At 44.0% G+C, this 12,568-nt stretch overlaps 1 protein-coding gene across 5 annotated transcripts in view; it reads right to left on the reverse strand.

The window, feature by feature from the left end:
* The window catches only part of SPTB (spectrin beta, erythrocytic), a 137,407-nt gene that overhangs the window by 57,323 nt on the left and 67,516 nt on the right, over nucleotides 1-12,568 (reverse strand). For all 5 annotated transcript variants that reach the window (XM_078335107.1, XM_054240020.2, XM_078335109.1 and 2 more), the window contains 2 exons: nucleotides 2,645-2,796; nucleotides 894-1,067 (listed from right to left, as the gene is read on the reverse strand). In XM_078335107.1, the coding sequence (XP_078191233.1) occupies nucleotides 894-1,067; nucleotides 2,645-2,796 (326 nt within the window). The remainder of the gene's footprint in view (nucleotides 1-893; nucleotides 1,068-2,644; nucleotides 2,797-12,568) is intronic.

Below are 12,568 nucleotides of genomic sequence, written 5' to 3' on the forward strand. Positions count from 1 at the left end.
CCAGGTTCAAGTGATTCTCCAGCCTCATCCTCCTGAGTAGCTGGGATTACAGGCACCTGCCACCACACCCAGCTTTTTTTTTTTTTTTTGTATTTTTAGTAGAGATGGGGTTTCACTATGTTGGCCAGGCTGGTCTTTAACTCCTGACCTTGTGATCCCCCTTCCTCGGCCTCCCAAAGTGCTGGGATTACAGGCGTGAACCACCATGCCCGGCCGTGTACTGTACTTTCACTAGCAGCTCCTCTTGCTTTTCCATTCTCCCCAACTCTGCTGCTATTGTCATTTAATGTTCTGCACCCATGGAGTGAGATCAGACATCCAGGACCACTTGGTTGAGGTCTTTAGTCTGTGAGTTGTAGGCTGTCTTCTTTCTCCTGGCCTTACCTCCTTGGGTGAGGTTCTTTCTGTCCCCAAACCAGCAGGTGCAAGGCCCTGTTTTCTCCCGCTTCCCCTTTCTAAATTTCCTTACAAATAATCTGGACTTTGAATTTCAGGGTGAGAAGAGAAAAGTTTCTGACTGGAAAATATACACACAGATCTATACAATTTTTGCAACTTCTGAATCGAATTATTTCAAAAACCAGGAAGTTACATGTCTAGGGGGAGGAGGCTACAAAGCTAATCTTCCAGCCAGATATCAACCCAGCTACCAATTAATTTCTATCTTCTCCCTGAAAAGACCATACTACTGAGTGAGAGGCTTTCTGAGCTTCAATTATTTGGGGTGACGCAGAGATGGTTACTCCTTCCTAGAAGCATTGTCCCATAAGACAGATTTCCAGCCTCACAGAATGTGCACTAACACCCATACTCTTTCATCATTTTATAAGATTCCCAGGCCCTAGGCAGCCTTGAGAGGCTCCCTTGACTTCCTCTGCTCACCAGGAACCCACCTGGAAGCGGAGGATGATGGTCCAGATGAGGCCCAGGACCAGGCGGTGGTTGCCATCTACAATATCATGGGAGCCCATGTTCTCCAGGTGCACACGCTGCTCCTTGAGGAACTGGAGGGCCTTGTCCACGTTCTCCAGGCAGTGGATGCGCATCTTCCCCTTGGTGGGCTTTGGCTGGGGGACAGTAGTGGCCCCCGTGGGCATGGAGGGACTGCACAGTCATCCCAGAGGTTGCAGCCTGGACCAGCTCCTGTCATAAGCACCTGCCCTCCACCCTCTTGACCAAACTCCAAGTCCCATGGTCATTTCTTGACACCATTCAATGCTTTCCTTTCAGCAAAGCTCAGAGGTTCCATCCAACAAGCACCCAGAGATAGGCAACCAGACTGCATCGGTGCCCTTCCAGGGCTGAACAAAGCCTTCTGAGTGGGTGGTAAATGGCATTCACATATGATAACATAACATAACATAACATAAGGTTAATTGATCACTTACTACATGCAAGGCACAGTTCCAAGAACTGTTTACTGCCAGTCAGTGATAAGAGTGACTTTTAGCTTGGTGATTGATAATGGGTTCATCCCTGCCAACCAACCTCCTCCTCTCCCCTGATAATAAATGCATCATCTGATGGGTTCTTCATGATAACTCTCTCTAGTGGTATAACTTTTTCTTCTTTTTTTCTTTTTTTTGAGATGGAGTCTTGCTCTGTTGCCCAGGATGGAGTGCAGTGACACGATCTTGGCTCACTGAAACCTCTGCCTCCCGGGTTCAAGTGAGGCTCACTGAAACCTCCTGCCTCAGCCTCCCAAGTAGCTGAGACTACAGGCATACGCCACCATGCCCCACTGATTTTTGTATTTTAGTAGAGATGGGGTTTCACCGTATTGTGCAGGCTGGTCTCAAACTCCTGAGCTCCAGCAATCCGCCCACCTCGGCCTCCCAAAGTATGGGGATTATAGGCATAAGCCACTGCGCCTGCCCCCCTAGTAGAATTTCAATGCAGGATAAGGTACCCAATGAAGTTATTCTGAGCTCCTCAGAGTTTCAATGAAAAGGCTTGAATGAAATGCTGCCTTTTCAACTCCAGGCTGAAGTTCTGCCTCTGACCCTGCATTAAAATTCCACTAGAATTTCATTCAAACTCTGAGGATCTCAGAATAAACTTCATCAGGTACAGGTATCGTTGCCCTCATTTTACACATGGGGGAAATGTAGGAAAAGAGTGTCCTGCATGACAGGCCCAAGGTCACAAAGCTTCCTCTGTGCTGAGCAAAACATAAACCTTCATCTACTTCTCCTTTGGGGCCAATAGTATTGCCTGTGGGTTACAACTGAGATGGCCTCTAATAAATTTCCACTTGCAAGGTGGTAAAACACACAGCAAAATGGCTTCCACACTTTCCTCTTGGTTCCAAGAGGGATGCATCTTAGTCCAATGGGGAGACTGAGGGCCAGGCCACTGCAGGCCAACTACAGATGCCCAGAGCCCAGTCTGAACATCAGGAGCTCTGCATGGCTTCTGGGAGAAGTATGAAGGGGCAGGAGTGGTCAGAGGAGTCAAGAAGTTCTGGGAAGAATTCAGAGAACCCAGTCAGCCACGTGGACGCTCCCCATTGTAACTATCACAGCCTCCTAAAGGAGCAGAGAGAAGACTGGGAAGACCATGAGTACTCAAGATGACCCAAACCATGCCTTTGCTGAAGAGGGGCTGATGGCAGTAGCCCTGGGGCCCATGGGAGGGGCTTTACCAGCATCTCTCCAGAGAGCACCTCCAACAGCTTGATGAGCATGCGCCCATCCCGCAGGTCCTTGTAGAGGTCGGTGATGCGGCAGGACACTCGAGCCAGGTGCGAGTTCACCCATTTTGTGAAGGTCTTTTTCTGAACGACTTCCCGTTCATCTAGGTGGAGAGAAGAGCCTTGGTGAGGTGTCTGAGGTTGGCAGAGTCAGTGTGACATGGGGCCAAGGGGTTTTACCTTAAGCCCAGGGTCCCCCCAAGCTTGGCAGAGGAGGTTGATACATTCATTCCACTCCCCTCCTGGGAGCATTTGCCATCAAGGCATAGCAATACCAGTCTACGTGCCATTAGAACAGAGGCAATGAAGAGATCACGCCCACTGCCACCACATTCTAGGCACAGTGTAAGGACACCTCTAATTCAGCATCTGTTTCCCTGCATCAGTCAGACTACCCTGTACAGCTGTGCCACTGAATTCAGGTTTCAATGCCAGGATTACACATCCCCCCATCAAATATTCCCTCTGCCTAGAATGCTCCCTCTCAGCCCCTCCACTCTACCCCACCTCCTTCACCTAACACACATTCATCCTTTAAGCGCCTGTGTAAATGGCGCTTGGGGTGGATCTCCCCTCAAGTGCCCTGGTTCCGGCATTTACATTTCCTTCTCTCTTCTGGATGCTCCTTGAGCCCACAGAAGTCTGTCTTGGTCACCTCTCTGTCCTCAGGGCCTGGAGCCTGGCACACCATCGGTACTCTACAGCTGTATTGTGGCTGTCTGTACAAACATTGATTCTGTTCTTATTATGTGGCAGTGCTGTGCTAGGCCTGAGGAGACACAGAAGTAAAACAAATTTCCTCCCCTCAAGGAGTCCCTGGTACGGTGGGGGAAAATGATGAGCAAGGGAAAAGGATATGCGGAATGTATGATTTGTGTGGGGGTAAGGATAATGAAGCCTTGGGCTAGAGGCTATCTGTTGCACGATGCTATCTTTCTCACCCCTGGGAAGGTGACATGACACCCCCACCCTAAATCAGCATCAGCCCAAGCTAAGCCCCTGGCCTATGCTGTACCAGTTCAGGTGGGGTGCTTCTTAGCACCCCTGCACAAATAATGCTGGTGGGCTGTCCAAGTTAGGCACCAGCATTACCTGGGGAAGCTCAGACAAGATGCTGGAGAGAGGATAGAAGACTGGGATGGCAAAAAAAAAAAAAAAAAAAAAAAAAGGATAGGAGAGGAGAGAAGGAGAAAAACAGAAAAGTAGCAGAAAAGAAGAAAAATAAATAAGAGAGAATTAAAGGTGAGAAGAGAGGAGTGAGCCCTCTCTGAATTGATGAACAGTTGGTGGCAATCAGCCTCTGGGTGCTTAGGTTTCAACATTCAGGGCAGGTGCTGACTTGGCAGTGAGGCTGGGCCCAGGGGGCTGAGGAGGAACCCTGGGAGGGGGCAGATCACAGCCAGGATGGACCTGGAGGGGCCCAGCCAGGAGCAATGTCCACAAGCAGACTAACTGTGCTTGACTGAGCCCCAACTGTGAAAGGGCTGGCTTTTTAAATTATTAAATATCTGATTCAACAACAACAAAAAGAGGAGCTCAGCCAGTTCTGCCTCAAGGGTATAATCCTGGCAGTTCCGAGGCTTGCCGCATCAGATGCCTTCCTGCTTCATGGCTATTTTGGTGTTAGGAACTCAGACCCTTGATTCATCTGTGCACTCACTGAGCAAATGTTTACCATTCAACGGTCAGGTACCAGGCCCTGGGTGGAGCTGGGGAACTCAAGGACAAGACCAACGGTTCCTATCCTTGAGGCAGACAGACTCTATTATAAATACAGTGAGGGGCTGAGTTGCACATGAAGAATTATATGACAGCCATCTAAATAAGACTTCCAAGAAGAGGAAAAATTACTACTACTGACTGCATGGATCCTAAATTCATGTAAAATTTAAATGGCATTCATTTATTCTGGGCCTCTGCACAAAGTTTTGGAGAGAAAACTCCCCTTACCCTTTTGTCAGCAGCAAATTAAACCGCTTTCCTGATTTCAAGCACTGCTTCAACAAGATGTAACTACAGGGGGTTTCAGGCCATACTGGACAGAAGGCAATTGCATTTATTCTGGGGCATATATAGATTCAACAGAGCCAGCCACAGTCTCACAGTTCTTTCCCTAGAAACCAGATCTGTTCTTTAAGTAGCTAACTCTTGAAGTCAGGTGTGGAGCGTCTGACTAAGGGGGTGAAAGTTTTAGACCCTTTAGAGGTAGGTGCCCCCAAAGTGAAAGTATTCCTTCCTCCTTTTCCTGTCTTTAAGAATGTAAAAATTTCATTACATGGGTGCTGAGACCTATTTATTTGTGCTTGGCAAAGGGTAAGGGAGTGCTTCTAGGTGGGAGCGTGGATTAATTCTAGGCCACTGGGCTGGTGCATTTATTGGTACAGAAGCATCATAAAGCACCCTTAGACCTCCCCAGTTTGCACCACGTGAATGATACCCTTGCACCCTCAAACCTGGGAGCCACAGGTTTTGAGTACAAGCAGGTGGCCCCCCACCTGCCTTTTATTTGAAGGCTGGAGTGAAATCACCCAGAATCCCTAGAACCCCAAAACGCTTTGCAGTGTTGAGGCATGGGAAAGATTCCGAGAGGCTAATGATGATTGGAAGGAGAGAAGAGGCCCCACAGTGGGAGTAATTTCCATGAGCTGGCTGGCTCCAGCAGCCTGGCATTGGCATGCTCAGCACATTCACTCCCGCGCAGCCCAGACACTCATCCTGAGCCTTCCAAGTGCAGGAGCGGCATGTGGCCTGGAGCCAGCTGGGCTGGGAACCCTGGTAGTACAGACAGGAGGAGAGGTGGCTGTGCACTGGGCCTGCTGTCCCCAGGGGACCCAGGCCATCCTGCTGGGACCCACCATGGGAAAGAGGCCTCAGCACAGCCCTGCCAAGAGCCAGACCTTATTTCCAGAGCCCTAACGTTGCCAGTGCAGGAAAGGGGGTGAATCTACCAGCATGTACCCACTCATAGCCTCTGCTGCCATCAAACCTCTCTGTTCCTTTTTCTTTCCCTTGCCTTCCCAGGCTGTGGCCATCCACATTCCCTGTTATGTGTTATGTATTCACCCAGAAAACTTATCTTCCTACCTGATCAGCTCTAAGCCAGAAATATTGTCTGAGTATCAGGACTAGCTGACCTAAAACCCTTCAAAGGTTTAGTTTGAGGTCAAACCACCCATGACATTAAAACCCTCAAATGTATTTATCCAGTAATAAGTGAGTTCATACATGGAATGGGCTGGCACAGAGAAGGTTAGCTGTCATGTGAACTCTCATTGTTATCGCTCTATTACACTGCTATTACTATGTGCAAGGCCCTGTCCTAGGAGCTGCAGGGGCTTAGGCCGTTCACTCTCCCCAAGGCCTAAAGATCTAGTTGAGGAAACAAAACTCAAACCCACCAACAATTAACTTTTGCAAGCATACAAGAAATAAGTGGCAGTTCACTTTCACAACAAAAGCCATCACAAGGTAATACTGAATTCCGTATCAGATACATGACACATATATATGGTCAATGCTCGAGAGTTCTAAGAAGACAGAGGTTATTTCTGGGCCAGGGCGGGAGGACCTGGTGAAGAAAGCCACTCTGGGTTGTCAGAAGGGGAGGCGAACCAGGGAGACAGAATGAATCCAGGCAGACAGGTATAAAAGGCCAAAGCTAGGCCAGGCACAGTGGCTCATGCCTGTAATCCCAGCACTTTAGGAGACCAAAGCAAGTGGATCACCTGAGGTCAAGAGTTCAAGACCAGCCTGGCTAACATGGTGAAACCCCGTCTCTACTAAAAATACAAAAATTAGCAGGGCATGGTGGTGGGCTTCTGCAATCCCAGCTACTCAGGAGGCTGAGGCAGGAGAATTGCTTGAACCTGGGAGGCCGAGGTTGCAGTAAGCCAAGATCACGCCATTGCACTCTAGCCTGGGCAACAAGAGTGAAACTTAATCCCCCCAAAAAAAACAAAACAAGGCCAAAGCTTATTCAGGGACTAGAGAATAGCTACATGTTAGAGAAAAAAATGTTTTTGTTTTTTTCTTTTTTTTTTTTGAGACAGAGTCTTGCTTTGTCACGCAGGCTAGAGTGAAGAGGCAAGATATTGGCTCACTGCAACCTCTGTCTCCTGGGTTCAAGCAATTCTTCTGCCTCAGCCTCCCAAGTAGTTGGGACTACAGGTGTGCACCACCATACCTGGCTAATTTTTTGTATTTTTAGTAACAATGAGGTTTTACCATATTGGCCAGGGTGATCTCAAACTCTTGACTTCGTGATCTGCCCACCTCAGCCTCCCAAAGTGCTGGGATTATAGGAGAAAGCAGGTTTTAAACAGGATGTGGAAAGCTTTGAATGTGAGGCTAAGAAGTTTAGATTTAATCCCAGAGGCAAAAGGAGGCACTGAACGTGTGGCAGAGTCATTTCCTGAAATATGAATTTGTGAGGCCTCCAATGTTAATAAAGACACAAAATGTTTCATATTACATCTCAAAGGAAGTATGCAAAATCCATATGAAGAAAACCTTAAAAGATTCCTAAGGCACTCACAAGAAAATCTGGACACATGGAAAGGCATGCTGAGTTATGTTGAATAAAAAACTCAACATCATCGAGATATCGATTTACCCTAAATTAATAGATATTTAAGAGTGTTTTCAATATATTTAAATTATACAATTTAAATTTGCAGGAAAAAAGACAAATGATTTAAAACTTCACTGAAAAAATAAGCAACCAGAAATAGGAATATTCTAAAAAGTAAGAGTAATAAAGGGCAACCAGTCTTCCCAGATGTTTTGTCTATTGAAGAATCATGTAAACTTACGGTAAAACTGTGTTTACTGCATATGAAAAGATGGATATACCAATGGGACAGAAATAGTCCCAGTAGAAGCATTTAATGGCTAATAGAGGTGGCATTTCTAATAGGAAGGGGAACAATGAATTACTCAATAAGGAGTATAGGCAAAACTGAATGGCCAACCAGGAAAAGATAGTTAAATTCATACCTCATACTCCAGGATGAATTTCATGTGGGTCAAAAATTGAAATGTAAAAAATGAAACTATAAAAATACCTAAATCAGGCTGGGCATGGTGGCTCATGCCTGTAATTCCAGCACTTTGGGAGGCTGAAGTGGGTGGATCACTTTAGGTCAGAAGTTTTAGACCAGCCTGGCCAATATGATGAAATCCCATCTCTACTAAAAATACAAAAATTAGCCGGGTGTGGTGGCGCACACCTGTAATCCCAGCTACTCGGGAGACTGAGGCATGAGAATTGCTTTAACTCGGGAGTTGGAGGTTGCAGTGAGCTGAGATCATGCCATTGTGCTCTAGCCTGGGAGACAGGGTAAGACCCGGTCTCGAAAAACAACAACAACAAAAAATCAATCACGGTAAATGCTTTCTACAATGTTAGTGTAGTGAAGGGCTTTCAAAATACGACATAAAATCCAAAAGTCATAAAATAAAAAATTGAAAGCAACTATATTAAAATAATGTTTGTGTTGAACCAGGCATTGTGGCTCACACCTGTAATCCCAGAGCTTTGGGAGGTCAAGGTAGGAAGATCACTTGAGGCCAGGAGTTTGAGACTAGCCTGGGCAATATAGCAAGATTGCATCTCTACAAAAAATTTTAAAAATTAGAGTTGTGTGGTGACATGCACCTGTAATCCTAGCTATTCAGGAGGCTGAGGCAGAAGGATCACTAGAGCTCAGTTTGAGGCTGCTGTGAGCTATGAGTGTGGCACCCCATTCCAGCCTGGGTGAAAGATTGAGACCCATCTCAAAAAAAATTTTTTGTAGTGGATAAAACATCATAAGCAAAGTCAAACAAATGAGGAAAAGAATTTGTAACATACATCACAAAGGGCTAATTTAGTTAATATACAAAGAGCACCTACCCATGTACATATATTTGTATACATATGTACAAAGATATATGTATTTTACATACGTAAAATATGTAAAAAATATGCTTAATATACAAACAGCACTTACATGTAGGTGCTCTTTGTACATATATGTACAAAGATATACGTATTGTACATTCATGTACAAAATACATTTTGTATTTTTTTACATAGGCAAAAGACCAATAATGTGAACAAAGAGTTAACAGAAATTATAACCATCTCTTAAATGTATAAAAAATTGTACAAGTTAGTCATAATAGATTCCAAATTAAAAGCCCATGTGTGTACACACACACACACACACACACACACACACGCAAACACAGAATCTGATAATGATCCTTAATTCATTTGAACAAACTAATCATAAAGGAATTTTTGAGACAGTTTGGAAAATCTGAATATCAAGTGTGTATTAGATTACATTTTTAGGGAATTACTGCTAATTTTATTACGTGCAATAATGGCATCATGGTTAGGTGGAAAAGGTTCATGTTTTTCAGAGACATACACTAAAGTAATTAGGGGGAAAATATCATGATGATCTTTAATTTACTTTAACAATACTTCAACCCCCAAAATAGATAAGCAAATATAACAAAATATCAACAATTGTTAAATTTAGGTGATAATGTAATGACCTTATTATACTTTTATCCCAACTTTTTTGTAAGTTTTAATTTTCCATAATAAAAGCCAAAAAGTAAAATGAAAGAACACCAACACACTATGTTTCACTGATCAGATGGGCAAAGATCAAGCAGTTTGATAAAATACCTGTGCTGGCAAGGACGTGGGGAAAAAAGCATTCATATATTGCTGGAGAGGGTATAATTGGCTCAACCTCTGTGAAAGGCAATTTGGCAAGACCCCTAAGAATTACAAATGCACATGCTTTTGGACTCAGTAATTCCACTTCTAAGAATTTATTCTACAGATCTATTCATACACTTGTAAAAAAATACATAGAAATTCTGAAATTCTCAAGATCAAGATAATGGTAGGAAAAGAAACAAAAAAAGAAATTTGAAATGTACTGCATTTAAAAATTTTTTAATATTTTGATAAATTTTTTTAATTAAAAAAAATAGAGGCAAGGTCTTACTAGGCTGCTCTTGAACTCCTGGGCTCAAGCGATTCTCCAGCCTTGGCCTCTCAAAGTGCTGTCATTACAGGCCTAAGCCACTGTGCCTGGAATAGCAAAAGATTGGAAACAACCTAATATCCACCAACAGGGGACTGGTTAAATTAAAAATACATGTCCATACAATGAAATACTATGTAACTGTAAAAAATATGTGGAGGCTGTTTATATACTAATATAAAACAATCATCAAGATATATTGGGTGAGAAGCATAGTAAAAAAAAAAAAAAGCAAGGCTGGGCATGGTGGCTCATGCCTATAATCCCAGCACTTTGGGAGGTCAAGGCGGGCAGGTCATGAGTTCAGGAGATCGAGACTATCCGGGCTAACATGGTGAAACCCTGTCTCTACTAAAAATACAACAACAACAACCACAACAACAAAATTAGCTGGATGTCATGGCACATGCCTATAGTCCTAGTTACTGGGGGGGCCAAGGCAGGAGAATCACTTGGACCAGGGAGTCGGAGGTTGCAGTGAGCAGAGACTGTGCCACTGCACTCCAGTCTGGCAACAGAGTGAGACTCTGTCTCAGAAAAAAAAAAAAAAAAGAAAAAACAACAACAAAAACGAAACTATAGCTGTTGAAAAACAATATAGACCATGTGCTTATGTATGCATAAAATATTCCTGGAAAGATACACAAGAAATGATGGGACTGAGGTGGGAGTAAAACTTGTTATTTGCCCTTTTGCAGCTTTTGGGTTTTACTCACTGGGTGTATATATTACTGATTCAAAACAGAAATAAACATTCCTTTTCTTTTTTCTTTTTTTTTTTTTTTTTTGAGGCAAAGTCTTGCTATGTCGCCCAGGCTGGAGTGCAATGGCACCATCTCGGCTCACTGCAACCTCCACCTCCCAGGTTCAAGCGATTCTCCTGTCTTGGCGTCCAGAGTAGCCGGGATTACAGGCGGTTGCCACCATGCCCAGCTAATTTTTGTATTTTTAGTAGAGACAGGGTTTCACCATGTTGGCCAGGCTGGTCTCAAACTCCTGACCTGATCTGTCCACCTCGGCCTCCCAAAGTGCTGGGGTTACAGGCATGAGCCACCATGCCCAGCCTAAAGAAAATATTAACATGCTTTTCTTTTATTCCTTTTTCTAAGATAGCCTAGTTCCTGTGTGCTTTCTTGCCTTAGGGATTTTTCACCCGGCAAAAATCATAAGCATCTTTAACCACCTGAGCCCAAAAGAGAAGTGAAAAGGAGAGAGCAAGGCTGGTAGCAGGAGCACTGGACCCTGGATGCAAAAGGGGAGTGAGGTCTGTAAAGAGCAAGGAACAATCTGCCTCCCCAACTCCCACATGGCTAATGTCTGAGGTTCTACCCTCTGAATATTCCCTAAGGGGGTTTAGAGCATAAATGTCTCCCCACAGGGTTAAGGCTCAGTCCCTTTCTTGTGTTACTCCTTCTCCAGGCTTCCTCGTGGCTCTTCCATCCCCTCCCTCCTCTCTTCCTGGTGAGCAGCACACTACCCGCCAGCCCCGCCCACTTCAGGACCTGTGTCACCTCCTGATGTCACAGGCATCTGGGAAGTTCACCATCAAAAGTTCCTAGCTGTGCTGTTTTAAAAATAGGAGCTTCCTTAAGCCAAACGGTAAGGTGGAAGTATCTTATCTTTAGAAGCTTCATCTCCCATTTCTGGGTCCATCTATTTATTGCTTCCGTGCCTTTCTATTAAATTCCTCGTGGTCTTTGTGCCTCTCTGTCCTTTTCTTATTAAAAAATTTGCTTTCAAAATAGAAAATAGCAACCTAAATAATCAAAAACAAGACATAATTTAATATTTTGGTATATTAATGAGGATACTAATAAGCTTGTTGAAGAACTTTCAATGACAGGAAAGGATATAATAATGCACTGTAGGGGAAAAATCAGGTTACCAAACCTTCTATATAGTATGGGCCTAGTCTTGGAGACCTCTATGCATAGAAAACAGCGAATGCTGGGTGTTGTTATAGCTGGATGGTAAAATTGTGGATAACTTTTTTCTTTTTTGCTTCTCTATGTTTTCTAAAATATTTACAATGGGTATCATTGCTTTTATAATACAAAACAACAGATGTCATAAAGAAAAATAGGATACAAAGTTCATAAAACCTGAAGACTAATAGATGAAAAGTCAAAAAACGTTTCCTTCTCAAGGAAGTCTGCATTTTCCCTCGCTCACAGCCTTCAGCTACAGGTAAATCTAGGGGGCCAGAAAGACAAGTAGGAGAAAAGGCACCATGGGAGGCCCATGGACCACGAGCCTTCTGAAAACAGTCATTTCATTGCAGGTTCACAATTTGGGATGTCTCGCCTTCTCATGCCAGGAAGCCAAGAGCTTAGGGAACAGAGTGAGCCATATTTTAACAGCCATGAACTTGTGACAAACCTCAGTGACACAGATGCCAATCCATTATAAAGCCTAGCATGGGGCAGAGCCTCAGGGACACATCATAAATGATGGTGGCACAAATTCTACTGTTTCTGTTTAACTAGTTTGGGGAGGAATTTTCCTTTCAACCAAATTTCATCACACTGGTTTTGTGAACAGCTATTGCCCCAACCCTTAAGGATTTGCGATATAGCAGGGGTGATTCTAAGATGGAAATTTAGGCTGCTTACTATATATCTTAAAATGCAAATATAAAAATAAAGCCCATAAGAATGATTTCAAAGTGGTCAGAAGCCAGGGGCGGTAGTGCACGCCTATAATCCCAGCTACTTGGGAGGCTGAGCTTGGGGTAGAGTAATGCAAAGGGAGACAATATAGCCATTAAAATGATAATTTGCATGTTTGCTGACACGAAAAGATATTCACAGTATATTGTTACATGAAA

The sequence above is a fragment of the Callithrix jacchus genome, chromosome 8 (genome assembly GCF_049354715.1).
Source record: "Callithrix jacchus isolate 240 chromosome 8, calJac240_pri, whole genome shotgun sequence".
Classification (NCBI taxonomy): Eukaryota; Metazoa; Chordata; class Mammalia; order Primates; family Cebidae; genus Callithrix; species Callithrix jacchus.